This window comes from Scatophagus argus, chromosome 8, assembly GCF_020382885.2.
Source record: "Scatophagus argus isolate fScaArg1 chromosome 8, fScaArg1.pri, whole genome shotgun sequence".
Lineage (NCBI taxonomy): Eukaryota > Metazoa > Chordata > Actinopteri > Scatophagidae > Scatophagus > Scatophagus argus.
The window spans coordinates 11,197,651-11,225,369 of record NC_058500.1 but is presented as its reverse complement, the minus strand read 5'-3'; the positions used below and the strand labels follow the sequence as shown (position 1 = coordinate 11,225,369).

Here is a 27,719-nt window from a genome sequence, read left to right as displayed (position 1 = left end):
CAGCCGTTGGATCGTCGAGGGGCGCTTATGATACAACCTCGACCATCCTCCTGAGAGACACCCAATCTTCAGGCCATCTTCCAAAGCCCTCAAGCAAAGTCTCAATGTCTTTGTTCGCTACACGCCTAAAACAGCTGTCATCCAATGTGGGTTTCACTGTCTGTCACTAAATCTGTCTGGGTGTGAGGAGACTGAATGAAAAAATGTAACCTGGTTCAGGAAAATGATGAAAATGCTGTTAGAGTTAAATAATGTTAGATGTGGAATCAATAGTGAAATCTCTGTTAAAGGCACATGCATTTCGAGAAGAAAACCTTTTTAGTACTGGATATCAAGAGAGGACGAGGTTTATCTCAGGAGATTAAAAAAAAAAAAGGCAAAACTTGAACACTCGAATAATAAATATTGTGAGTAAATACTTCTTTGCTGGTTTTACATTTGATATTTATTGAAACAAAGTAGAGCATTGAGCCAATTTGTAAAAAGTAACAAAATATCAACTATAACACATTATGTTTAACAAACCTCAAATTCATGAAGAAGCTTATAAATATACATAGTTGGATTGGCAGGGATAGTTTGTCCACTGAGAATCATCACAGGGATAGTGAGAAGTTAACTGAGTGGTACTGGAAATTGGTGACAATGATCAAATGTCAACATCTGTGAGATATGTGTGTGTGTGTGTAACAGAACAGCTGAACATGAGTGAGAAGACAGTATTTGTGTTTTGAAAACAATAAGGTGCATTTCCCTTTACAAAAACAGTGAAGAGCCGCTTTATAGTGAGAAAAAAAAAAATTAAAAAGTGACTTTAAAACTCGGGGATGTCCGATTAAATACTGAACTATGATGGAGGGGATGGTTTTCTGTTTTAAAGGAGGATCTGGTTAAAGAAAATAAATATAGTTTACTGATTGGTTGGATAGACATACTATATACACAGAGCATGGAATATTTCACCACTGTAACCACAACATTGCCCATATATATTCAAACCATGTTAAGTATTGTAGAATAATGTTAAATGGATAATCGGAATTAATATGGAAAAGAATGTAGGCTATAATATTGATATATTTGTTGATGCACTCTAGTAAAAAAAAAAAAAAAAACAACAACAAAAAAAAAAAAAAAAACAGCTGAACAGACACGCACAGACAGGTTTAAGCCTCTGTATCAAAGTGCATAATGGTGGAGGGCTTGTTGCAGCACCTGGGGAACTCTAAGGCTTCTGGGACAGCTTAATAAATGGCCCAATCCCCAAAACAGCCCTCTTAATGTACCCATTGTACTCATGCGAACCAACAGTGTTCCCTACTCCATATGTGGTGAGAGGGGACAAGTAGACTTCGGTAAGGATGTGAAGGCTGGTTTGGGACTGTGCCCATGAAAACACATCCATACGCTACAGCACACAGGCGTTCTCCTCTCAACACAGTCATACTTGAACAACAAACCAGGACCTATTCGTCAACTATGCCACAAATATGAAACTCTGCTCTTGTCAGGAAATGGGAAGCACAGTCCAATTTTGAAATCAGTGTGACCCATCTGACAAGAAAAATCTTACTTTATGGAATTAAAAAAAAAAAGGGTGGGGGTTGGGTGCAGGAGCTTTCCAGCCGGTTTTAGGCACTTGAAAGGGTTAAAATCTGGTGGTGATGACTGGGCCAAAATAAAGCATAACAATCTCAAAATAAATATTTCACGATATTCTCAGTTTCTGAAGACATAAGATTTTTTTTTTTTGAAAAAGAGTCAGTCTTTTTGCAATGGCATAATTGTTTAACTCTATAAATATAATTTATATAGTTTCTTCCATTCTCTCTCTGTGTTCAAATCCTTTGCTCCTCTGCTCATGAAAACACACAGATGTATGCCCATCGTCGATAAGCAAACACACACAGGCAACTATCCTCTTCTCACTTGCAGACAAACTGGTCTACGATTTTGGTGCAGCGCTTGCACTTGACATAGCAGCACCAGTGAAACTTGCAGTGGCAGCGCTCCACTATCTGGGCCTTGTACTGGTCATAACCGCGGCCGCAGCACATCAACTCACACCCGTCCATGCCCTCTGAGGTCTTGTTGCACAGGCGCCCCACTGTGCCCAGGGAACCCGTGGTTTGGTTTTTCAGGCAGTAGTCTGGACTGGACTCGATGTACACCAGGTCATGGCTCGTGGGAGCGTTGAACTTGCTGTGCATCTGCACCAACTTCCCACGCGTGTTGAGCTTCATGGCAGCAGCACTGTCATACTTTTCCTTCAGTGCATCGCCCACCTTGCGGAAGTCTGCCAGCTGCAGCCAGCAAGTCTTCAGGCTGCAGGAGCCTGATACCCCATGGCATTTGCAGGACACGTGGGCAAGGTCTGACACCGTCTGAGTGGGAGAGAAAAGAAATAACTAGATGAATAACCCCAAAAAGGACTTGCGAAAACATTGATTTTAATGTGGCAAACTGCAGATAAATGTCCTGGTGACATATGCTCCATATTTCTAAATTTGACCTGTCTGCATAAATATTTACACAATGTGCTGCTCATGATCCCATAAGGCATCACTTTGCCATAACGGACTGAATGATCCTGTCCATGTCTCCAGTGGTGCACTGAATGAAACACTGTCCACTCATTTGTTCTACTTGAAAGAGAACAGCCTGGCAACAGATATCTGGCATTACGTTTCCATAGAGGTGGTTTCAAGATGTTTGGAAGGGAAAAGAAAACCAAGAACTGCCTCCAATGACTCCATCTCCCCACAGATCAAAGCCTCAGGAGGGGAGAGCTGAGAGAGCTGTTACACAGATGATCAGCAGAGACTTATCTGATTGACCTGGATTGTCTCACTTCCAACTCCTCTTGTTCGTTTTATTGCTAGTTGATTTCATTCTAAGGCCTGCAGTTTATATCTTCATACCTTTGTCAGTGAGTGTGTGTGTGTGTGTGTGTGTGTAAATAACCACAGTGTCTTACCCTCCTTCCAGCCTCGTTATTGTGAAGATTCATCAACAGCCGGGCGCTTTCATACGAGCCTTTGGGGTAGCTTTTCTCCCGCTCACGTGCATCCACAAACTCTTTGGAGAACCTGTAGCCATAGTTGAGGTTGTCTCCACAGCCGCCCCACAGCCAGTCTCGCGGCAGGTCTTTGGGGCGAGCCGCACGGCTACACCCACAGCTGGAGAGCTCCCCCTCCCTGCAAGCACGGCTGACTGCGTTCACCACCCCTGCTGCGCTGATGGCATAAGTAAACGCCGTTTCTCGGCTTCCTGTGGACACACAAACAGGACACCACGTCACTTATGGCGCAAAAAGAAACAGAGTAAATGAGAAATGAAATGCTTGATTTATCATTTGGCATATCCATCCGCTGCTTCCATTTTTGTAGGCTATGTATGTATATTTATTTTATACTTAAAGTGTGTAACTGTCACTTAGATTTAGGAATGTCTACAGTGTTATGAGATGTGATGTCATATGACAGCATTCACCATACATTTAAGATTACAGAGCACTTCAGCCAAGTGCTGCGGGCTCCTCATCACCATCATGTTGAACGGTGGAATCTGGTTTGCTGTTATTGGGCCTCAGCCAGAGAGAAGGGAGCGCCCTCCAGTGACAGAGAACCTTCTTAACAAGCAGCTTTCGCCTCACCCCAATTGAAAGTGACAACAGCTCCTTTGCTTTATTTGTCATGACTAAGTTATTCTGGAGACATTGTTCATTAACTCCAACTGGTTCTACCCTCAACATCACCTCTATAGAGACCAGAGGGAAATCAAGTTTTAAAAAACAAAAATTACACGTAAGCAGTTTTTGCTGTCACCAAATTTGCAATCCACTTGTACCACTGTACAAACCTAAGACTAGTAGAAAAACTGAGATGAGGAGATACACGAGTACAGAAGAAACAGACAACCAAACTATGGGGCTACGCCTTGACTGTGAAGATGGAGGCTGCTACAAAATAAAAATGCACAGCTCATATACCTGCTAGGTCAAACCTTTAGAGAGCACGCTATAATGGCAATAACAGATGGACAGGGAATGAGAGATGAGGGAGAAAGAAAAGATGACTGAAGAGATAAGTCAAGAAAAAGACATTGAAGGAAAAAAGAAAGCAAAATGAAAAAGGAGACACACATACACATGCACTTAATATCACAAAAGGCAGTAAAAGACAATGACGGAGAAAAGAAAAGATGAATAGATGAAGAAATCTTTTGGAAAGCCTGCAGATATTCAGGTGGGGAACTCTGGCAGAAGCAGAGGTGATCAGAAAGAGTGGGGTATTTATTAGTCCAGTATAACTTTTAATCCAGCCTTAGGATATTGGCCTAATAGTGGGCCTGTGGACAGATAAACTGTCATCCCCCACACTGCTGCCTCCCTTCTCCTGCACCCCACCCTGGAGCTAGCCAAGCCAGATAGGGGAGACGCTCTGAACCCAAACAAGCCAGTAACCCCCTGGAGCTCAGCTTTAAATCACCAGCAGTACCCTAAGCCAGAAGAAAGACAGACAGAAAGACAGGCTCTCAGACAGACAGCTATAGAGGGGAGGACATGTTTACTTGGCCCAAAGTGGGCCAAGATGGGAGCAACGTTGGGGAGGGAGACGGAGGGAGAAGAGGAATGGGAGAACAGCTGCTGATGAGCTTTCTATGAAGACTGATGTGTGGAAAAGGCGTCAGCACCAAAGACACGGGCAGACAGAATCATCAAGAACAGGGTAAAAACACACACACACACACACACACACACACACACACACACACACACATCTATGTGGCCACACAATGGCATGTCGTGCATACCAAATTAAAAGGGCCAGTTCACCTAAATCAAAAACTGTTTAAAGGTTATTAGAAAATAAAGAAACATTCGTCTTTACCTTTAGTGGTATCTATACATGCTGACGGTTTCAGTTTCAATGTGCCGAGGTTCTGAGATTTTTGCCATCATGACAATACAGTGCAAATGAATGAAATTTTGCATTATAGTTTACATATTCATAGAAAACCTCACTTTCCATAAACAAGGTTACCCAAGATCTTCTATGGAACTTGGCATAACGAGTTTTCAGTGGATCTACTTTCTACAAAAACAGAAAGAAAGAAAGAAAGAACAAACTGTTGACAGTGTGTTATGTGGATTATCCACAGTGATGGGAACGTCATTTCTGGAAAGACACTTTGCTGCTGAGTACATTAAGGTTATTTTTAAAACTGTGAGCACCAAAAACAAAATTCCATGCACCATTTATTCCATTAATTGTACTGGAGGGCAGAAATGGATGAATGGATGGATGGACGAATGGGTATCTCAAGGGACCATAATCGGCAAATTTACACAATCTGAGCAGGGGCGAAAATGTGATGATAACATGTTTATTAATTTATTTCAAAATCTAGGTTAATCAACCCTTTAATGATGAAGAAAACAGAAACCCCTCTGCATGTCTTCTTTAAGAGGAATTTCAAAGATTTCCCAAACAACAACAAGTGCCGACTGACATCAAATCTACAAAATGTGAAGAATTCATGTTTTACTATGATGCAGCCAAGCCTGCTGTTAACTGCACTATAATCACACACACTGACACCACATAGATTCATTACAACTCAGCTGGATGATTATCATCCATAAGAACTTTCACATAAGCCCCTGAGATAAAAGCCCACATCCAAAAATAAATAACTAAAACAAACAGTGTTAAAAGATAGTAACAAAAGAGGGATCTGCTGACTGTAAAGCCCTTAAACTTTACATGAAGAGATCTGAACACACTGCATGTATGTGTATAGACACACACAGACACAGAAAGACAGTGTAATCTCTGATGGTGATATATTGGTGCATACACTCATTGCACTCCCATTACTTGTATATACAGTGAAGCTACAGTCCAGCTCCACAGTGTATGTATCTGTGTGTGTGTGTGTGTCTGTGTGTGTGTCTGTGTGTGTGTGTGTGTGTGTGTGTGTTAAATGAGATTAGATTGTCTCCCATTCATCAGGGGAAAAGCAGATTCCTGTTGCTCCATGTCGGGAGCTGGTTTAGCAGGCCAAAGCCACATGTGATTTATCCAGCAACCTCACCCACCAACTATTCCCTCTACACAGCTGCTGAGAATCAACAGCCCCATACATTTCACACACACACACACACACACACACACACACAGACAAAAGAGGGAGAGTGAATCAGGGAGAGAGAGAAAGAGAGAATGAAAAGAAACAGAATGTACAGATTCTAAATAGCAATGGTGAATATGTAGGGCACATATATGTTGGTATTTGTGAACACACATTGTGGTTGGAGCTGCTCCTCTGTGTTTATGCACATGTTTCTAAGAATATCTGCTGTTTTACCCATGCCTTGCTTATTTCTTACCTATTTGCATGACCCGTCCAAAAACAGAGGAGTTATCCACTGTGCTGCAGTTCCAGCGCCGATGTCTGAACTGGTACTGGCACTCTCTGATGCCCGTCTTGGCACCTTCACCGATGTACTGCATGTGGTCCTGGTAGAGCTGGCACAGCTTCTTCTGGCCCTGCGACAGGCCCACCAGCTGGCTGCACAGAGGCTGGGCACCAATGATGTAGGCCTCTGGGATCAGTAAAGGGTTCATGGCCAGAGACCTGGATAACAGGGGATACATGATGCAGCTGTTGTCACTCATTATGCTGTTACGACCCACATGTACGCAACTTTTCAGGCGAAATTCAATGATGATGTTAGATAGATGCGGTCACTTTAAAGAACCAAGTAAAAGAACAGAACTCTTATTATTACTGTTGTTGTTATTACTATTATTATTATTAGTATTATGTATAGAAGTACTTGCAGTAGTAGTAGTAGTATTGGTTATATAAGGCTGAAATTTAACTTGAAAATTGTCAGTAGACATTGATGGATGGGTTTGGGTTCACATCCACTCAGAATGCTTTCTGCTTCTCCTTTAGGCGTAAGTTTTAGAGGAGAGATCCAGGGGTTCTTTATCATTTTGACTGATGCAGTAACATTCATATAAAAATTAATACAGTCAGTAATTACAGTGTCCGTGTTATTCAAATCTCCACCAAAGACGTCCCAGTTAGTTAGTGTATAGCAGCCTTTGAGTTGCATGATGCCGTCCTTTGACCACTGTGGGGTGCTGTAGGATTGCAGCTTGTGAGCGCATGGCAGAAGTTAGCCTTGAAAGTTTTCTTCCTCAAAGTTCTTTGTGACACATATTTAATGTTGTAAAAGGGTCTTTTTTTTATCCAAACCATGATGTTTTCTTAAATATAACAAAGTATTTTTGTTGCCTAAACTAACCAAGTAGTTGCCGAACCAAACCAAGAAGAAAGAGTAAAACAAAACAGCATGTCACGGGACACAGGACATGATAGCAGAAGATATTGAGTGTCAGATCTGTCATACATTTATTTTACCAAGTCAAAAAAAGACATCGCAGGTCAGCGCCAGATAACAGAGCTTCTGAATGTGACACAATTGCCCGGGAGCCCTCGCACAACAGTAATCTTCTGGACAAAAAAAGTCTCTTGCATGCAGCTTAGAGATATTTAACAATCGCGACATTATGTTGTATACGATTCAATATTCTGTAGTGTACAGAACGTTTCATTAGTCCTGTTCGACCCTTGCTGTTTTATGTTTTGTTTTGTTTTTTTCAGATAACATGACATCGTACATCACTTTTGCTTGCACAAGGCAAATGTGCACAAAAAAGCACCCTTGGCTACTAGCTTTGCTGGTGTTAGCGGCCAGGGGAGGATATAAAACATCAAACTATGGGATCTGGATACATACATGGGTCAGTGACATCAGTCTGATACCCAAAGAGTGTATTACGCCCTAATTAGAACCCAGTACCACTACTGAACCGGATCAATAAAACTGCTTACTCATTATGACATGGAAGTCAGTCATGGGTTATTTTTTCATTATTTGCAAAGGTCTTGGGTAGGGCAAAACCCTCCAGTATTTTAGAAAAAGAAAGATATGAGTAACATCTGAAAAAATTTTGTGTTCTCCTTTCTCAACTTTTCTGTCAACTTTTCTTAACTACCAAATCCCTAAAACTGATCTTATGACCAAGTCCCAGGTCTTGATTCCAGGTGGGCAAGGACAACCTAAAAACATGCTACACCTATTGAGATTTTTATTATTATTATTTATTTGTTTATTGCTGTAATGTGTTCAATGATGATTATTTCCTCATACCGACTATTAAACTTGTATAATGTTTTACAGTAACACCGGAAAAAATCTAATCATTTTATCAAAAGTAGCGGCTCCATTCAATTTTGTAAAAGAAAAAGAAAGAAAAATGGGCCGAAGGACTGAAAGAGACAGGGACAAGTTGAAAAGGGAGAGAGGAACACTAGCATGAGCATCTGGTTCCAGGCCACAAGACAATTAAAGCAGCCCATCTCTGAGCCCTAAGAGAAAGACAATTAGCCCCCAGTGTAACCTGATCGACTGGGGAAACTCAGCAGCAAGAGAACTCAGACTGAATACACACAACATATACACACGAGAAAAAAAAGAAAAAAAAAGCACCATACAGAATTTGCTCGAACACACACACAGACTGACACTCTCTCACACACACACACAGAGTCGGCTAGCCCATACTGACACTCTAAATCATTCACACCTGTGTGTCCTCTCGTGGAGGAAACTGAAAGAAACACACAGTTTGAGCTCCAAACTCAACTTTCCAAAGTGTCTGTGGTAACGTCTGAGTCCTCGGCTCTGTCTGAAATCCAACTCATTATTTGTACTTCAATGTAGTTGCCTGGCGAGCTAGATAAAATATCGATCTATCTAAATTTATCCGTATAAATCATCATCAAATTATTTGTTCAAATTAGTATTTCATATAAACGTGATATCAGCACTGGCTTTCATTTTCACATTTGAAGTAAATAAAAGCTCTTACAAAGAATGTGAACGTTTCCCGTGAACACTTCACGTTCTTCTGAAAGTACTCAGTGCTGACTTCTAAAAGTGCACAAGTATAAAAAACATAAACAGTCACAGGATGTTAAAGAGTTGTGATTTGCTTGAAGTAGTGCTTCTATGGTGACTGGTCAACAGTTTGTGTGTGTATGTATCTACACACACACAAACGGTTACGCACAATCACACTCTGTGTTCATGTTTGCATATATTTGGACGCCAACTCATAAACCACAGCATTTTACGTTTTCTATAATATTCATAATTATGGTTTGGCAATATGTGAAGAAAGAGAAAAAAAAGGTCTTCCTGAAAAGCTAATGTGCTACAGTCAGCATGTTGTGTTACTTCATATGTGGTGCAACTCAAGCTGAGGAAGCTTACTTAGCAAACACACGCACGCACGCACGCACACACACACACACACACACACACACACACGCCTGAAATTTACTCTGAAAGAAGCAAAAGACAAATATAAAGTCTAAATTTGAAATCAATATTGCTCTAAATCATTGGCTTTCCTCATGTCGTTTTGTGGTCTTTTTAGATACTGCTACCCCATTTACAAATATGACTCATCTGTGAGTGAAAATGCCTTTTGAAAGCTAACATCTCCACTGGCCATAATCACACTGTGCAACAAAGACACACACATAAAAAAAACTGCACATATGGAGAGAAAATGAATGCATACCACCATGAGTTGGCCTCCACCACCACCTGCATGAGGAGTGTGAGGAGTGTGAGGGCAAAGACACAGTGTCTGGAGTCCAGCACGCCGCCAAAGGGCCAGCAAACCGGCCGATACACACAGCCCAGCCCCAGTCTCATACTGCCGTTGATCTGAGGGAGGACAAAGAAAAGGATGCATGTCAGTCTGCCTACCTGTCTGGTGCTTTGTCTCACACACAACTTATTGAGCTTAATACATAAGAAAAAGACAGGGGCAGGTATGTGTGATGCTAAAATGTATGAAGGAAAAACAGGAAAAATCCTCTGTTTCACATGCAAACAGAAGGCTGTGCGTGTGATGAGAGGCCTGAGGACATCAGTGCCTGCGCACCAGAGCGGTCATTTGGCAGCACGTCTGAGAGTGAATCACATTAGTTTGATAGACATGCAGCCGGAGAAGACACAATGACCATGAAACCCCATCTAGACACATTCCTGACGGTGCACTTTACTCAGAGAAAGAGACAGACAGAGTGACTGAGTGCTGCTTTAAATCCATTTCAGCCTACATGTTCACTGTTGACATAACAGCTGAAACTAAATTTTCTAAACCTAACCTAAAATTATGATTGCATTTTTAATGCGAAGGTGACCAGCTGAAACAAAGAATAAGATCGAAAATATAACATCATTTTGTTTTTATTTTCTCTCAATCTACTGCAGGTTTTGGTTCTATTTGTTCATGGTGACAAGATTTAATTTTGTTCAATTATGTAAATATGAAAACACCCATGGAAAATAATTTTGTTGTTACAGAAATTCATAAAATTCGACTCAAATAGGATATGGTTAGATATAGTTCATTCAAAACATTTTATTGGGAATAAAAGGGATATTTAGGCATATATAAAATATGGAATTCAAAAAGAAGACAGTTTTTAATAGCTTCCCTTGCGGGAACTGATGTATATGGCTGTAAAATAAGCCTGTGGGACTGAGAATAAGGATCATGTAGGTCTATAACTTTATAAAAATTAAATTCTATGTTTATTAACTGACTGTGGGACGGCCAGAAATCAGCCACGTCAGCGGGTGATGAACTATGGCCTGATTATTTACACTGTGCAGCCTTTTGCCCTGCAAGCACTACAAGGAATTAAAAAGGAGAAAACATCAATTGTCAGCACACAACTGCGTGGCTTCCGTGATACAGTTTGGCCGCTGTGTAAGCGGAATATGAGTTCAAATAATTACTCCTAAATTTCCGAGTTAAACCGATGTGCCAGCCCTCCAGTTGGGCCGTGTGTGAAATTTGGGACTCTAATTTGTCACGCTGCGTTATTTTCCAGGGTTGAGTCGTGGAGACCTGCATGCATAATACTCATTAAATACTAGGCCAAGTTCGCCATCTCTCTCTCTCTCTCTCTCTCTCTCTCTCACACACACACACACACACACACACGAGCATGTGCTTTCAGTTTGTGTGCTGCTTCAGTAATAGTTGGTGAGGTTATGTTCCTTGTAGTTCTTCCACATAAATTAAAGCAATAATCCGCAGAGGGCGGCGGTTTTACACTGATTTTAAACCAACTAATTGGAGCTGCTCTGCCAGCCAGGAAGAGGATTTAATTTACGGATAATTAAGTCAGGCAATTAAATAGGAGTTTTGCGTGCAGGTAGTACACTTCATCAGGGGGAACTCTGGGTGGGAAGTGACACACACGGGTTTTGGTCTGCATATTCATATTTAAATTACCTGTCATGGTGCCGCAGGTGCGTGCAATTTTCTGACATTCCATAACTGAGTCTCAGCCAATCAGAGCAGAGTAGAGTCATTTTTTTTGTTTCACGAGACAGAAACGCGGGGCTTTTTTAAAAATGTATATTTAAATACAGTTTTATTCGTTCAGTGGCTTTATTCATTCAATTCTTTAGCTTCACATTTTATTAATATTATTTTTCACTTAAATATACATATCCCGCATTTGCCATTCCCTGACAGGCTGCGTATTCATCCTGCGCTCCGTGACCCCTGGAAGGAAATTGACCAAGTCTTATTTCCAAGTCCTACTAGAGTGACTGACGAGTACTTTGTTCATTTCTGTCCGTCAAAGCTGCGTCAAATTTAGGGAGGAGAACAACAGAAATACCGTCGAAAGGATAAGAAATCATCGGGAGACGCTGCTGAAATTGATAATTTAACAGGCTATTTTAAAAAGGGCCACATGGGACCAAATCGATTTACATTAATTGTCTACTTTACGAGTTTAAGGAAAAGACAAAAAAAGAAAACGAAAAAGTTGTTTCCCGTTTATTTTAAATGAGAAAAAAACTACAATTTACTCGAATTTGGGCCTTTGTCTTTTCTTAGTTTTGGTTTCCTCTGGTTGGGACCTTTGACCACTCTATATAAAACATTATTACAATTAATTTGAACAGTGTGTGAATGATGTTAGAATCAGCTGATTGGGGAAATATGAAGGGATAAGCACTGGGGTGCAATGAGCATCAAATTCTCACAATTTGACAGTATGTGGCCTGTGGCCTGCATCTTCGGACCTTTGGATAATATGCAATGATGCACATGGTCACAATGAATTTGAAGGGTTTTTTTTATTTTGGGGTTGCTGGGGGAGGGGGGGGGGTATAAATGTGTGGAATGAACAAAAAATATATATTTATTTAAATCATGGATTAACTGATCTTTTCTGAAACTGCACGGCACCGCCATTTACTAACTGAGTGAAATATTAAACGCATTTAATTGCGCAAAAAAACAGGAGTCTCTCTTCCTGTCTGTCCTGTTGTTTAGAAAACCAGGAGAGGGAGCCAGGTACAAAGATTTGATGAGGAGACGCAGCACAAAGAACACCGCCTGACTTAAAATGGGATCAGTTAACAATGGAAAGAGAAAGCGGACAATTCTTTCCTCATTTAAATGCGTTCAAAAGATATCATTTATGGTTAATTTTCCCTGATTTCATTATATGCCCACTGGGACACTGATGGGTCACAGTCAAGGCAGGTGGGGGGGCAGCATGTTTCACACATCACATCTGTCAAAATCTTTTGTCCACATCCAAAAAGCAGTATTAGTCCAACAAGGTCCCACTGAAACACGCAATTTCCACTCTTTAAGATAAACTGCGGCTGCATGGAAAAGTGAGTGAACCAGGAGACCTATAGGCTACTCACCAGGGAGCACAGCCCGTTAGAAGTTGTAATCCACTTTCTGCAGACGATATCAAACCAATAATCCCAGTGCAGGCCAGGTGGATTTAAGATTTCCTTTTCCGCTGCAGTGAAGACAAGTCTCGTCGTTTATCCGGGTCTCTTGGAAAGTGCTTGGTTGGGGTGAAGGGACTGTAACGCTTACAGCTGAGAGTTCTTCAGGTTTGGTGTTTTGGTGAACACGGACACCCAACAATCATTGAATGCGCTCCGTGCGCCAGACAGTTTAGATGACTGGTAGGAAGCAGCGGGATATATGAAATGTCCAAAGACAGTGTAAGGAAATGATCAGTTCCTTTAACTAATCAGTGCGTGACTTTGCGGTAACTATTAGCAAATAAAACCATCTACGGCAACCCAAAGCGCCACCGGCGGAAACGTCGGATGAACTTTGTCGATTTTCTTCTAATTGAAAGCGGCCTACTTGTATAAATCCTATCCGCGTAAAACAAAACTGTTCCAGATTATAGCTAGGCTATGTCAAACCAAAACACATGGAAAATCTTGTCATGAACATTAAAACCAGCCGCTAACACGCTCAGGTCATAGTGCGTTTTACCTGCGGAAAGATCCACACGGTGATCCTCGCCACAAACGACTTGTCAATTTACCTTCCATTCTGTGCAAAAAAACAAAAAAACACCCGACTTTGACAATTCCTCCGCTCGAGTTAAAAAAAGGTCTTCACATGCAAATAAGTAGGCTAAGGCATCCGCCTTGCAAAAACAAGAAAAAAAAGAAAAAAAAAATGAAAAAAGATGCCACAATTAATCGGCTCCAGACAGTATGCTCCAAAAAAACTTTCCGCGCGGACTATCTCCAAACAGTGCGGCTTGGCGAGCGCGCACGGTGCCAGGGGGAGGAAAAAGCACAGCGTGTGAACAACAGCGGCTTTGCTGAGGCTCCGAGTCTGCCGTCCTCCCACACCGTATGTGTGTATCTCTGTGTGTTTGAAGTGCAGAAAAGTATCGCCGACTATCCCTCCCTCTCTCCTTTCTCTCTCTCTCTCTCTCTCTCTCCCTTCCCTCACCTGCTTCAGTCGCCTCCTCTCACAAACTAGCACACTGCAGCATGGATGCGAAGCGCTAAACCTTCACATGGCGCATGCGCTTCACATTTCCCCTCAAATCCCCTTCTTTCTCGTTTCTTCTTCCAGTCACCAACTTTCAAGAACCGAGGAATTTGAGTGTAGGTAAAATTGTGCAGACAGAAGAGCGAGTGAGAGAGAGAAGAGAGAGAGAGAGAGAGAAAAGGGCGGAATAGGCTGTAACAAAACAAGCGTCTCTATTACCTAAAATAAACTTATAAAGCACCCGAGGCTATTACCCTATCCATACCAGAGCATAGTTAGGATTTTCACTGGCAGCAGATCGAGTTACCACTCAGTAAAATCAAGACAAGCAGGTCCATATCGTGTGCTTATACAGACTGCTCTCATCACCTGAAGGCCCGTCGAGCATTACGGTCATTACGGTAATTATTATTCTATGGTACATTATCTCAAAACATGCTGCAGGACTTCGCCGTCTTACACTTCGATATTTCTCAGTGATTGACGAGTGTCAGAGAGCAAAGTGTTTAATAGCTTCACGTGTGTGTCACTGTACACACTGAAGGCATTCAAGGGTGAAAGCCGTGTTATTTTCAACAGCTGGACAGAATTTCATCCGGATTGAGGAAATAGAGATAGAATAACAGTCGGCAAAAGAAGTAAAACAATGCAAAAATTAATGGAAGGGGCATTCACCTGAATATCTGGCTGCATGTCCAAATAAAGACATGCCTCAGGTGATTGAGAGAGAAGGAGGGGGGAAAGACATTTAGTCAGACATTTTTATTACCTTGTAGCATCAGTCCCATCTTGAAGGTATGCTACAGAGCTAATTTAAAAGCAATCCTTCAACCCTTATTTAAATGAAGAGAGAATCATTATTTGTCAGTATCACCAACAATAACTAATAAAGCATGGTTCTGTTTGGCTTCCAGTATGCTCACATTTAGGGTATTTTACAGCACTTGGAAAAGCTCTGGTTGCATTTATCTTTACATGCACTGCATATGGGCAACGCAATCAGAAAAAATAGAAAAGAGAATGGTACAGAAAAAGCTTAGATTTAAGCATGTTTAGTGTGTCTACAATGAAAAAAAAAATTTAAAAGAGGACAAAAAATAAAAAACAGCTGATCCAAACCTGCAAAATTCTGCAACATAACTCATAATGCTGTTTTATAAGAGGCATCGTTTTTTTTTTGTTTTTTTTTTTGTCACCACAGTGTGCATCTCCTTTAGGAATTAAAACTCACTTCATGTGACCGGTGAGTACCAGTGGCAGAAGTGAGTGTGATGAAGCACCCTGCAAGTCTTGCAAAAGTTCTGTTCCCAGCTAATGTTACTGTGGTGGATGCTGGAGGCTGCGACTGCGTCAAAGAGCACTTAAAACATGCTCGGCCACATTTCTGATCCCTTACCATGCCTCCCTCCCTCCTCCACCCCCCCATGTTCCCCTAAGGAAAAAAAAAAAAAAAAAACTAAACTGGGCAACATCTGGCTGAGTTTATGAGAGAGAGAATTGGTAGACCATGAAAACTGGGGAGAATTCTTTCTTGGGCAGTGCAAGAGTCTATTGTTGTAGATGCCCCAAGTGTCGGGGAAACTTTAATCTTGTGACAAAAAAAAAAAAAGCCATTGTTGCAATTTAACAATAGCACTGCCGATTTCAATGTTCACATTATTGCCTTTCTGATAAAACACATGTTGCAGTTCTTTTTAAAACAACGTTTATTCAAACAACAGAAACAAGCTCATGGCTGCAAAACACCGTGAAAGGGCGAATAATGTTACCCCCAGACTTTCACAGTCGAACCACACACTTAGACATGCACACACACACACACACACTTAGACATGCACACACACATGCACAGACACACACACACACACACTGTACAAAATCTGTGCATATTAGGTAAGGGCCAGATGGAGACACTGTTACACTGTTTAATCAAAACACAATATTGTACATTATCATCACCTCAGGTCAACCTCTGGTACAATGAAAAAATAAAATAATGACACAGTGATTTAAAATGCAAGTCACTTCAGTATAAACAAATTACCAACTCAAATTCACAGGATTAATAAATAGACAAACAAAATAATACATCACTCATCAGCATAAGTCACGCACAGTTGTTAAAACTTAAAAAAGAAGAAGAAGAAGAAGAAGAAGAAGAAGAGTGGCACTCAGAGCTGTTTTGGATGTAGAAAAGCAAACAGAACATGATATTGGTTCATTAAACAAACGCACAGCAGGTTAAAAGAACACAAGGAGAAATGTATAAACAGAGTATCTGTACAGTAAGCTGACTGATTTGAGGTCAGCAGTGTTTCCTTCTCTCTTAATAAAGGTCCTGATTTTCAGAGAAGGGGTAAGCTGATCCTCAAAACTTTTTTTTCTTTTGCGGGGCATCATTAAGCCCGAGTTCGCCTTTTCTCACTGATCTCTCCGCAGGACGTGGGAGACAGTCAAACAAATGAGTAACCAGGGCAGTTTAGTGGTTAGTCCAAATGATTCAGATGCAGTCCCACGTCAGTAATTTGTTTCAGCAGACAGGGTTGTCTCCTTTGGCACGGTGCATTGAGAAGGTCTCTGTGGATTGAGGATTTTGAGGCCCATGTTGTGACATTTACAAAAGTTCACTATTTAGCTCCTGTAAGTAAACACATTCATGCCATCAAAAACCAGTCTGGGATTGGCATGGGTTTACAGCTAGTTCCACTGGCTCAGCTTAGCCACACTAGTAGTCGACAGTGGTGGAATGATTGTCGGCTGATGTGAAGCCAGAGCTCTGTAGCACCGCAGTACTGTAAAATGAATCCAGCTCCCAGTCTATTGAAAACAGCTAGAGAAATGAAGGCAGTGGACCGCTTGCCAATACCTTGAAGCTGCACACTGATGACTGATGCTCCTGATGCTCTGATGAGGGACAATGACCCACAGTGGGCTTAGGTCTTCAGTGGGTCATTGCATTTGCCAGTGACATTCATCTGTATGATGGAGATTTTCTGATTGGCTCAACGCTGAGCTCATCCACATCACACAGTGCAGTGGTTGGTCCTGGAGTATTGGTATTATATCTGTGGTACATCTATATCTGATTCGTCATGTTTTTGGGCAGGTATGAGCCAGTTGAGTTTGCATGCTTGGAATTGAAGCACTTGAACCTCTTGGTACCTGACTGAAAAAACATTGAGAAAGAATAATCAGTATGAGAGGTCAACCACAAAAAATGAAAAACAAATGCTAAAACCCACACAATGATATGAAGATACATCATTTAACCAGGGATCTTAGATTGTTTTTAATTTCCTCATTCATCTCCCAAAAGGTTACATCATACATCGCTTGTAATGTAATCAATGAAGAGAACTCAGACACTCAGGTCCAGAGTAGATATTATGTTTTTTTTTCTTAGCTTTAGGTTGACTGTTTTCTTCCTCCAACTGCCTGGCAAGTCTCCAGAGCTCCTTAAGAATGCTCTAAATGCAGTTGGCAGCAGCCCAAACATCTCAAAGTACTCATTAATAAAAAGAAAAAGAAAAAAAAAGGAAAAAAAGGGAATGTGTCTGTTATTCAGGCTGCACAGCAGTCAGCAACAACTCACTTCTTTCCTACGGGTTAGGTTGTGAAAAAAAAAAAAGAAAACAATGATGTATGTCTAGCTCGCTGGGGGCGCCTCATTGGCTGAGCAAACAGGCCCCAAAATAACTACCAATCACTGAAAACATTATCATCAGTCACTCAGAGAGGGCATAGTAAAAGAACTTTGATACAAACTCTCCAAGCGGGGGACCGGAGACACTCACAGGTAAAGTTTGGGAATGTGTTGTGATGGAAATGAGTTATGCTGCATAATGACCCAAAAATCTTGAGCGAAAAGCGACTACAAGTATTTAATGATAGCATCTTAGGTTAGTCTGTATTACGCATAAAAAGGAATGTCAAACCGAACGTCCAGTTCTGCAGGGCTGCTCACACTCTTCCTGTCTCGCTCTGATTGGCTGCCAGGCAGAGAAGGACCATCCATTACAGCCAGGAGTAAATAAACACTCACAGCAATTAAAGTGCCATCATTTGTTATGCAACACAGGGCGTGAGTGAGTGTGTTCACATAACCCTGCTTGCGTGTAAGTGTGATCAAATGTGTGTCTGCGCATGTAGATGCTTGTGTGCGAGAAGTTGTGTATAAGTGTTGGAGGCCATCTCAGGTTTCTTTGACGTTGTCTGCACTTAAATTAATGATTTGGGGACCAGCGAATCAACAAATATGGCCCCCGGCATGGCATAATGGAGAGCATGACCTGCCTGTGGATGTGTTTGAAGACTGCTCCTCTTTCTTCTCTGTCAACACCTCACTACCTCCACACAACAGACGCATTCACTACACAAACTCTCGTGTGACGCCTGTGTTCATGTTGTTAATGAGGAAGTGTGTGTCGCTATGCGGTCATGAATGTGTGTACGCTTATCGACCGATGATTATTTTACATGTCAGTGTGTTGTGACAAAGTGTTAAAATCATATGGAATTTTATGTTCCTGAGCGTTAGTCCTGTATTTGTGGTCATGATTATGCCGGCTTTAGAAACATGTGACAAAGCAAAGCATGTTATATCAGCCAGGAAAGCTACAACCGCACTCCGGATAATTTAGTGTGCTCAAAGGGCTCCAACAACTACACGTATACATTTTACACAAGCTGTGCACTATGGAGCACTTGTCATTGCTTCTGTAACTGATTCAAAGAATTGTTTTGAATTAAGCAGAGTATGACTGAAAATAAGTAAGGCTGTTCTTCTTGTGTCCAAATGACTTCTTTAAGTGCCTTGTTGCAATGGGAATTTTTCCAGCGTTAGAATAATGTTTGATATGAAATACCTGCAAATAATTATTTAGGCAGCAATGCACAAGAGAGGAAATCTGACACAGAGTCGTAAAATCACATGACGATTGAATTTATCTGTTGAACACTAAATAATGTGCAGCAGGTTAACTGCTTAAAGCAAAGGGCTGGTAATTTATTTTAGAAACATTTTTTTCTGATATTTGTAGAAACTCTCCCGAAAGCGATCAATAAATCAAATGCTCTGACAAAACAAAAATCTAGTGTCTATGACTATCGTAGGCCTGTAAAAAAAAGCCCATCTAATCATTCCATTCGGCCTGAATGAAATGACCGGAGTCTTCCATGAGGCTAGGCAGATGTATTGCCTAAGCTATTAGCGCCTCTAACACACTAGCTTGACAGCTTTGGGGGTTAACCACATCCATGTTTGATGTTTACATTCATACGATTAGCGATGACAGGTTGTTTGTGTATTTATTAGACTAACAAAAACTTTTTTGGTGGGTTCTAGCTCGCTGTTGCAAACCTCCATCATTAAAGGACCGTATGGGTAGGAATTTGATAAATTGTACTGTAATATCCAAACTGTGACCTGAATCCTCATGGGAACGGGTTCTGATAAAACTAACATTAACACTTGACACGCACTCCTGCAGATCAGACACAACCCTATCGCTATCAGCCATTGAGCCTTTTCACTTAAAACAGCTTTAGCGAGGAGGAAAAGAAGCACCTTTGCGAATGGCTTTATTCGCACACAGATGAACATTCATATTTCTGTCAGCCATATCAATTCATACCTTTAAATGGAAGGATATAATTTCCCTCTTCCTCTTGCAGCACTCAGCCATCATCTCCCTCTAACTCAAATCAGCCATTCCTATCTTCTACTCCCTGCGTAACCCTCATCCTCCTCCCTCCTCCTACGCTCACAGCGTGCTTGATGGTGGGATCAGACAGGGTTAACAGTTTCTCATATTAATACCGGTTTCGCCAGCGTCTGGACACAGGGAAATGATTGACTTATCAAAATTTGCAATTGCCCTCTGCTGAAACAGACATCCAGTTGAGGTGCTGCTAGATCCAGTTGATCTAGCCTGGCATCCTTGTATTAATTAAAAACTGTTCATATGACCAGTATTGTGCATACCAGGAAAAAGTCCCTGTAAGTGGATAGGTAGTCTAAATGAGGCTGTAAGGTGTCTATTTTGTTAGTCCACCTGTATTTCTCCCAAAACCTACAAGTCTGTCTTTCTGTCCTTCTGTTTGTCTTTGTCCTGAGGATTGGGTATCAAGTCTGAGAGTCTGGATGTAAGAGGCCGAACCCCTTCTTGTCTTTAAGTGCTACTAATATAAACTGCCTGTTAAATGGATCCTCGCAGAGTTTTGGGACCACCAATGTTAAAGTGCTGCTCTTTCACTTGGAATTACCCTGTGGTTGGTGTCCTTTCACTCCTACAGAAAAAAAGAGAAACACACCAAATTCAATTACCAGTACTAAGATTGGTGCACCCCCCAACACTGCCTCACCTCACTCTACCAATAGTGGAGATGCTGGTATGAACAGTCAGACATTGGGATAAAATACAGGGAGAGAGAAGTGACGATTAGCTAAGTGACTGACCTGACTTTATTACTGTTCTGTCTGAATAGTCATACATGTTTATTTTGCTGATTTACTTTGTGAATGCAGACGTAGTATGTGACCACAGGAACGATCTTGTTTCTGGAACAGGAGGTCTGAAATGCGTCTATTTTCACACATATGCAAAAACATTACATGAGATCATTATGTCATTATGATGAAAAATCTATTAAAATTTGGCCCGAGTTCACAGGTTCCCATGAGCTAAAAACTCAGAATACAGTAAGAATTAGGAAAAGATTGTGTGTGGGCATGTCTATCCAATCATTTTGAAACCATAACCCTTTAAAACCCTTTAAAAAAATATGGTCTACATCAAGCCGCCCCAAGAAGAGAGAACATCTTCTCTAGAACAATTGCTTCAAGAGCTCGCTCTTTCTTCCCTACATTTCTCCTCTCTCCCCTCTCTCTTTCTTTTTTTCTGCCTGACTTTTACAACTTCCTCCTGGTTGGGGCTGCAGCTCTAACCCAAACAAAACTCCATTTTTTAGTTATTGGCCCTCATGGCATGTAATGGAGAATCAAGCTAATTATCCCTACAGCTGTTTTCACTTGCTTTTTATGTAAGCAATACCTGGCTGATCCAGAGTGCAACAGTGAGGCCCTTCTTAGCGCTCCAGGCCTCCAGGCCGGCTGGAATTAGAGAGCAAAATGCCAGGTTTTCCTCCCCCCGACACTGCCCGTGTGTACCCCTGCACCCATCTCCCCAGCCCAACACAACCCCCTGCACACCCAAAGCTTCCATTTCCACTCCCTCATACACCTCTCAAAACTCCCTCTTTGATGTTAAACAAAGCTGCTCTTCACCAGGTAAGATGGATCTATATGACAAGGGCTCATTTTCTTCTACTGACAGTTCCTGGCAATTAATGAGAGAGGTGAGTTAGTTTGTGGCCGGGATTAAATTGTAACCATCTCCTGCTGTCAAAGAAAGAGAGTGAGTGCAAAAAAGAGGGAGGGAAAGAAAGACAGAAGGGTAAAGGCGGGAGAGAGGAGGGTAAAGAGTGAGAGAAAACAATCCCTCAAAGGCTAATTACATAATTTCCTTCATCTGAGCAAACATATGCTGGGTGAAAACAAGTGTGAGCAAGCCTCACAGATGCCAGGCAAAGAAAGAGGTGCTGAGGAGACCTACTAACACAGTCTACAACTGCGCACCAGCCAGGGACAGCCTATGCCACACAGGCATCGAGCCAGATTTCAGAGGCAACATTACCTGTGCTGTTTTTAGCTATTGTAGGGTTCATATACAGAACCTTCTTATTGATCGTCCCTTCTTCAGCAATCTCAGCATGAAGTGACTCAGTGCAGATAAACAGTTGTTGGTGTAATGTTTCCCTCATTACAGTTCATTCCTCACTGCAGCCAGAAATCTGTTCAGTACAAACACCACTAGGTGGAGTTGACTGGTGGTGAACAAAAAATCTCATGCATCAAACTCATTAAACTCCCTTGGAGAGACAAGCGTGCATCTGTAAGTGAGTCAGACACAGTGTTCGTTTCACATGTGCCATTTCTGAGAGTTTTCTCTTTGCGTCTCCTCAGAAAAACATCTGGTTTGATATTAACAGAGACAGAGAGGGACAGAGACAGAAGGAGACACTGGTAGCAATTTTAAGACTTCTATTATTTCAGCAAAATTATAGCAAAGACTCTGCCAACTACAAAAAAGTAAAAGAGCAATCCCTCCCTTGAACTCTCTCTCTCTCTCCCCTTCTCTCTTTTTTTCTGTCTCTAATCCTGTGAGGAATGATGGAGGGCTCTCTGTGGAATGGTGGTGAGTTTCCTCAGTCCTGCCAAGGTGTGCCAGTGTACAAATGATACGAGTGGAATCTGCACTATCTGCTCCTAATGTCGAGGTTGCCCACACAAACACAATGGTCCCTGCGGACACACACAGATGTGTTTGCTGGCATAAAAAGCAGTACGTGTGCGTTAAAGTTGAAATAATACAAAGGCTGAATACATGAAGGCATGAATACAAAGGCTCAAGAAACAGACAGGGAAGTTGAACAAGTGGCACGACATGATGATCAAACATTCATTTATCACAAAAAGCCCCAAGATGAGGCTAAGCTCATAAAAGTGCATAATGTCCTTGCAGATCCAAAATATAGGTTTGCGCAACAATAATAAAAGGTGCTCTCGGCTCCCAAATTCCTCACTCCTCCTCCCTACTCTGTCTCTCTTAGCACTCAGAGGTCTTCTGACTAATCTCACTCATTTACTCCAAGCTTTTTTTTCCTTTTTTTTGAGGGGGGGGGGGGTCCTTATCACAGGATTCCTGCTCTTTTCCTCTCTCCTCTCTCAGTCTGAGCACAGTATGAGTGGCAGTGCTTATGTTACTGAGAGAAATGTAGAGAGCTCTTCTGGAGGGTCCGTGTGACTGTGTATACAACCTTACATTGCACCTATTATTCATAGTAAGAACAGTGCTGGGACCCCGGTGAGCCAGTGTCCTATAACAACACCTTGACCTGGAGCTAAGCCTTGAAGTGGAGCAGAGGCGGCCCATCAGAACCCAGGTCTGAACGTGCCTGCATCCTGACACCAGTGCAGGCCCAGCCAGACAGGGGAGACAAGTGAAACCTGAGTCCACATTAAAGCACCTCCATCAGGTAGAAGATCAGGGGAGGCCTCCATGCTCTCAGTGTCTGCGGGGGTCCGGGCCTCTGAGGCCCTATCTCACCTCCATCTGGAAAGAGAATCTGAGGGTAGTCTGATTGTCCGATAAGAGGCCATGCCGACTGACACGGTAACGGCCTCTCACCCCCATTCGTAAAAGCGGTGTGGGTGCAAGCCTAGCTGTGGTGCACTCCCATGCGGGTGTGGTTGGAAGGGTTGGTGTGTGTGTGTGTGTGTGGGGGGTGTGGGTGCATGGTGGCATTAACTTTGCTTTGAAGGTTTGACCCAGCACCCTGAAATGTGTGTACAAGACCTACGCTTGCAGAAACAAGTTTATAGTCTAACGTTCAAACATTAAGAGCTTCTCTTGCGCTTTCTTTGAACTTCATGTGTTGAAACACAAAAGTATACACATACAAATGTGGGAAAAAGACATTGCATGACAGGACATGATGTCATAATTCATATTTATGTTTTATGGGAGGAAAGTTTCCATGCAGGAGATACATTGTGGGCTGGAGTCAAGACCTTGTTCCTGAAAGATGGAAAAGAAGGACGGAGAGCCAGACAACTGGTGAAAGCCCAACTCTGCGCAAACCACAATGTGATAGAAACATATCTTTATCCACAATAAGTTTTTCTGCTCCACTACCTTCCCTTCTTCTTTTTCCATATTTGCGCTTGCATGTGTGCATATTACAACAATACCGCTGCACTCATTCAAGCATTTCAAGCAGTTGCTTTAGTGTACTATTAATGCTCCACCCTTCTCCTGATGTCTTCTCAAGATGAGACCAACTTCACTGACCCTTCAGTTCTCACTCCTCACCCGACTCATCGCTTCCTCTCTCTCTCACTGCCCACAGACTCACAGTTTCTCCATCTGTTTTTTATTGTCCATAGTTCAGTTCCCTCTCTTAACTGATTTGCCCTTTTACCAAACCAGACTGGAGACACCGAAGCATCTTTCTCACTGATCTGTGTTTGTACAGTATAAAAACTGATTTCTTAAAGCTAAGAGTGAACACACAAACTTGACATAAAACTGACCAAATACTGTACTTCACATTAAATAAATTCCTGTGTAACTAACACACCAAAGTGTGTGTGTAAGAAAAGTCTAATTAAAGAGCTTCATCAGGGCCGTAGCAATAGAGACATTTGAACATAAGCCTAAAATGTAAGCAGACCAGTGAGTAAAGTCAGAGACTGGTGGATGTGTTTGCTATAAATGGGCACAGAGACAATGAAGCTGCAGCTTTGGCATTAAAATGGTTTGGCTTGGTCTGGTTTGGTCATTTCAGATCTATTTAGGATCACTTGAACCAGTTAAGCAAATAAATGTGATCCTTCAGTTCTCAATTTTCTCTGAAGGAAAAACAGGCTCACCTTTACAAAGGTGTGTGGCTCTGCACTTGCATGTGTGTGTTTGCCTATAAATCTGTATCTGTGCGTGCATGTGTCTGTGTGTGTCTTTGTGTGCGGGACACGTGTGTCAACAAAATCTGATAATAATGTCTATTCAGTAGCTACAAGTATTTGAGGTAGACAAGAGATTTACACAGTCAGCTAAGATTTGTGTTTGGTCATCAAACATTAGAGCCCCTTCCAATCCAATGTTAACAATGTGTTCATTTTTTCACCTGTCCCTCCAGGATGAGAGCTTAACTGATTTCATTTTGTGGTTTATTCTCTCTTTAGTATGTGTGTGCCTCTGTCTTGCACAACACAGATACACTTGGTCAAATTCATTTCTATTTATACAACCAAATGCAAATTGTGCTTGCAAACAGGATCTGAATAAGGACGACAAAGTCGAGGCTGATGTCAAGTGGAGCAAGTGTGTTTGGGCTAGCACAGCTGCACGGTGGTGCTTAATACTATTTAAGTCCGGCCTCAGGAAGAACCAATCATGTTTCTGGCCGAGTCTGTTTGGAGCTCCTGGGGTCAGTATAGCCCCAGGGCATGAGACACATAGGGTATACACTGGGGATAAAGAGGGAGGCTTTCACAATGCCTGGTGGTCTACTAGTGATCTCTACCTCAATCTGCCCTGTGCGTCACTGGGTGGGAGAAGAGAACGGGTGAAGAAAACACTTAACAAAGTTGCCAAGCAACTTTGAGTGAGCATTACTCACTCAAGAGTGATATGAACTGCAGACAATGAAATACCTCAATTTAAATGAAAGAGACTTAAGAAAAGATTGATGGCCACATCAGAGTTTAGTCATACGCTCCTCAATTAGCTAGATTTCTCAAATGCTACATTAAATGGGGTGTTTTTGTGTTTGCATGTTGATGTGTGAATGTGTTGTGGGTATAACAGGTTGTGAGGTTCCACTTCCATGCTGTGGGGCAATAACAGGAGTGGGAAGGGGAATAATCAGTAAGCAGTAAGGAGGGAATGTTTTTTCCCCTTTGGGGGTGGTGTGTGTGTGTGTGTGTGTGTGTGTGTGTGTGTGCGTGCATGCGTACATCTTTTCAGCTTGAGGTTGCAAGCTGAAGGGATGGTGGTGTGGTGTGAGGTGGGGCAGTGTGAGTAAGAGAGAGAAAGAGAGCTGGAGGAGAAGGCCAGAGACACACACAGTTAGGTGAAAAAAAAAAAGCTAAGATTCGTGAGCCAGTTATGATTCCTGAGACTGCTCTGAACTATAAAAGGCCTCTGGAACACTAAACCCCTAAATATGTAAAATTGTTCACAATGACTAAAACCACCAACACTCCATGTGCAGTCATCTTGAACCTTTAACAACCTTTTGGAGCGCTCTGTATGACACTCTGGAAGGCCCTGCTAGTGAAACTTAAAGGGAGATACTGTGGATCATAAATAAGCATCGTAGAAAGTGACAGAGGTTTGGCTCAGTGTGCAGATAGAAAGTAAATAATCCTCATTAGTTTTGACAAAGCGACTAGTTTTATGATATTTACTGCCGAAACACACTGTACCTATTAAATAAACGCTGATAGAGCCGTCCACACTGACAGCGCCAAAGCTTGCACTTAACATTTAGTCTTGCTGTGGGAATAATACAACAGGTTATGATGCACTGGCTAGGCAAATACTCTTTGGTATGATAGCCAAGGATGATTTAGAGTGGAGCCGAGACTGTAATGTATGTAAACCTGTCCTCACTCTGTTTGTGAAAGTCTGGAATATTGATGGGCTGGAAATGTTAGGGATCACTTTTCAACTTTGGTTCATTTGACTCAGATAACTAAAACTCATAACACGCTGTTCCAAGCATCTCATTGATATCAGGACAGAAAAACAGATGCTGATAGCTTGCACTAAAATGACCTGTGAAAAAGTGATTTAGTGAAATGAGTGCAGACTTCCAGAGACTCATAAAATTTGCACCATGAAATGTTGGTGTATGTGTTTGTGTATGTCCGTGTGTGTGTGAACTTGGTCCATTTTGCCTGGGTGGTGCTGGGAATAGTATCGGCTTAAGGCTGAAAGAATTCAGGCCTCCCAAGCAAGGTCATGTGCTGATGTTTAGTAGGAGCTTTCTCAGGTCACAGACTGTGACTTTCAACCATCACTCACATTAGTCCACATCGCTGAGTAGTTCTGTTTAACAGGCATACCCCACATCTCTCCCCCAGTTTGCTGTAATGACAGGTGACAGCCGTCTCAGTCCACTTACATAGTTGAAGGAGAAGTCAACTCAAATAGTTGCTAGACATGAAATGGACAAACAGATTTGGTAGCATATTACCAACTCTTGGTAAGGAAAATATATGTCACATAGATTTATATTTAACTTACAACATTTTTTATTTGGAATTCTTAGAAAACACTTTCAAGCAAGCAAATATGGTTAGATAAGCAGCTGGGCAAAGCACTTAAACCTTAAAGGTGAGATTTTTAAGTCACAATTCCATCTTTGCGTTTTTCCAGGCTGCGCTTCCTTGCAGAGCTACAGTGGAGGGATAATACCCCAAAAAAGGGAATTTCTAACAAAAATGAAAGTAGCATTGAAAGACAATCAATTGATTTGTGTAACTCACAGTACTGAAGACTCATATTAGCTTCAGTTCAACTTTGGAGTATATTTTTGCACATTACTTGCACTGCATTAGAGAAAGATCTCTTAAAACCACTGATATGAACAGGAGGAAAGATTACAGCAAGCAAAACCTGTTTCAGTGTTAATATGGGCATGGGGGTACTGTTAGATGACAGATTTGAAAAACTCTAAACCCATCCTTTCAGAGTATGTACTTTGAGTGGGTGCAACAGCTACTGTATATCTGATGAGGTTTCTATGGATGCACAAGCCAGATGAGTGGTAAATGTGCCCAGTGGAGGTTAAGCAAACAGTGGCTGCTCTCTGGCCTCGCTTTACCCTCTGCTTAGCTTGGCATCATCTCTGCTGTACACTACATAGTAAAGCACAACTTAGCTCTGATTTTCACTCTTCTGTTCTGAGACTAACTCTGCACTATGATAGACAACACAGCCTCTCTCCCTTATCCCCTTCAGCTTCTTCTCCTCCTGTCCCTTTTAAGTATGCAGAATGGAGCATTTAGCATAGTAGAACTCAGCACAATAAATTAGCATCAGGCGCTGAAGCTGCAAGTGCACGTGTACAGTGTTTGTGTTAAATGGGTAGTGTTTCACAGCGATAACTGCATCGTGTCTCACCCCACCTGGGCTCTGACAC

The 27,719-nt window shown here is 41.8% G+C and overlaps 2 protein-coding genes across 14 annotated transcripts in view; both read right to left on the bottom strand.

Moving 5' to 3' along the window:
- Positions 1-426: 426 nt before the first annotated feature.
- wnt5a (wingless-type MMTV integration site family, member 5a) lies at positions 427-14,057 on the bottom strand. Of its 2 annotated transcripts, XM_046397370.1 has the most exons (6): positions 13,437-14,056; positions 12,842-13,111; positions 9,669-9,817; positions 6,395-6,642; positions 2,978-3,270; positions 427-2,384 (listed from the first exon to the last, which is right to left on the bottom strand). In XM_046397370.1, the coding sequence occupies exons 3-6, from the start codon at positions 9,803-9,805 to the stop codon at positions 1,926-1,928; spliced, it is 1,137 nt and encodes a 378-aa protein (XP_046253326.1). In that variant the 5' UTR covers positions 9,806-9,817; positions 12,842-13,111; positions 13,437-14,056; the 3' UTR covers positions 427-1,925. The 2 variants fall into 2 exon arrangements, with proteins under 2 accessions (XP_046253326.1, XP_046253327.1); XM_046397371.1 differs by lacking the exon at positions 12,842-13,111 and having other exon boundaries at positions 13,437-14,057.
- Positions 14,058-15,399: 1,342 nt separating this feature from the next.
- Positions 15,400-27,719, bottom strand: part of LOC124063278 (ERC protein 2-like) — a 149,886-nt gene continuing 137,566 nt past the window's right edge. For 8 of the 12 annotated variants that reach the window (XM_046396745.1, XM_046396753.1, XM_046396750.1 and 5 more), the window contains one exon: positions 15,401-17,115. The gene's annotated coding sequence lies outside the window, so the exon portion shown is untranslated. Of the gene's footprint in view, positions 17,116-20,213; positions 20,238-27,719 lie in introns of all 12 variants that reach the window. The other 4 variants (XM_046396747.1, XM_046396754.1, XR_006844079.1 and 1 more) reach the window with 3 other exon arrangements.

Bases quoted from the DNA above. Each gene is read 5' to 3' on its own strand.
- wnt5a (XM_046397371.1), bottom strand. From the start codon at position 9,805: ATGAGACTGGGGCTGGGCTGTGTGTATCGGCCGGTTTGCTGGCCCTTT. The intron at 3,271-6,394 runs GTAAGAAATAAG...GTGTGTCCACAG, and splicing joins TGGACGGGTCATGCAAATAG to GAAGCCGAGAAACGGCGTTT. The intron at 2,385-2,977 runs GTAAGACACTGT...TCTCCCACTCAG, and splicing joins ATAACGAGGCTGGAAGGAGG to ACGGTGTCAGACCTTGCCCA.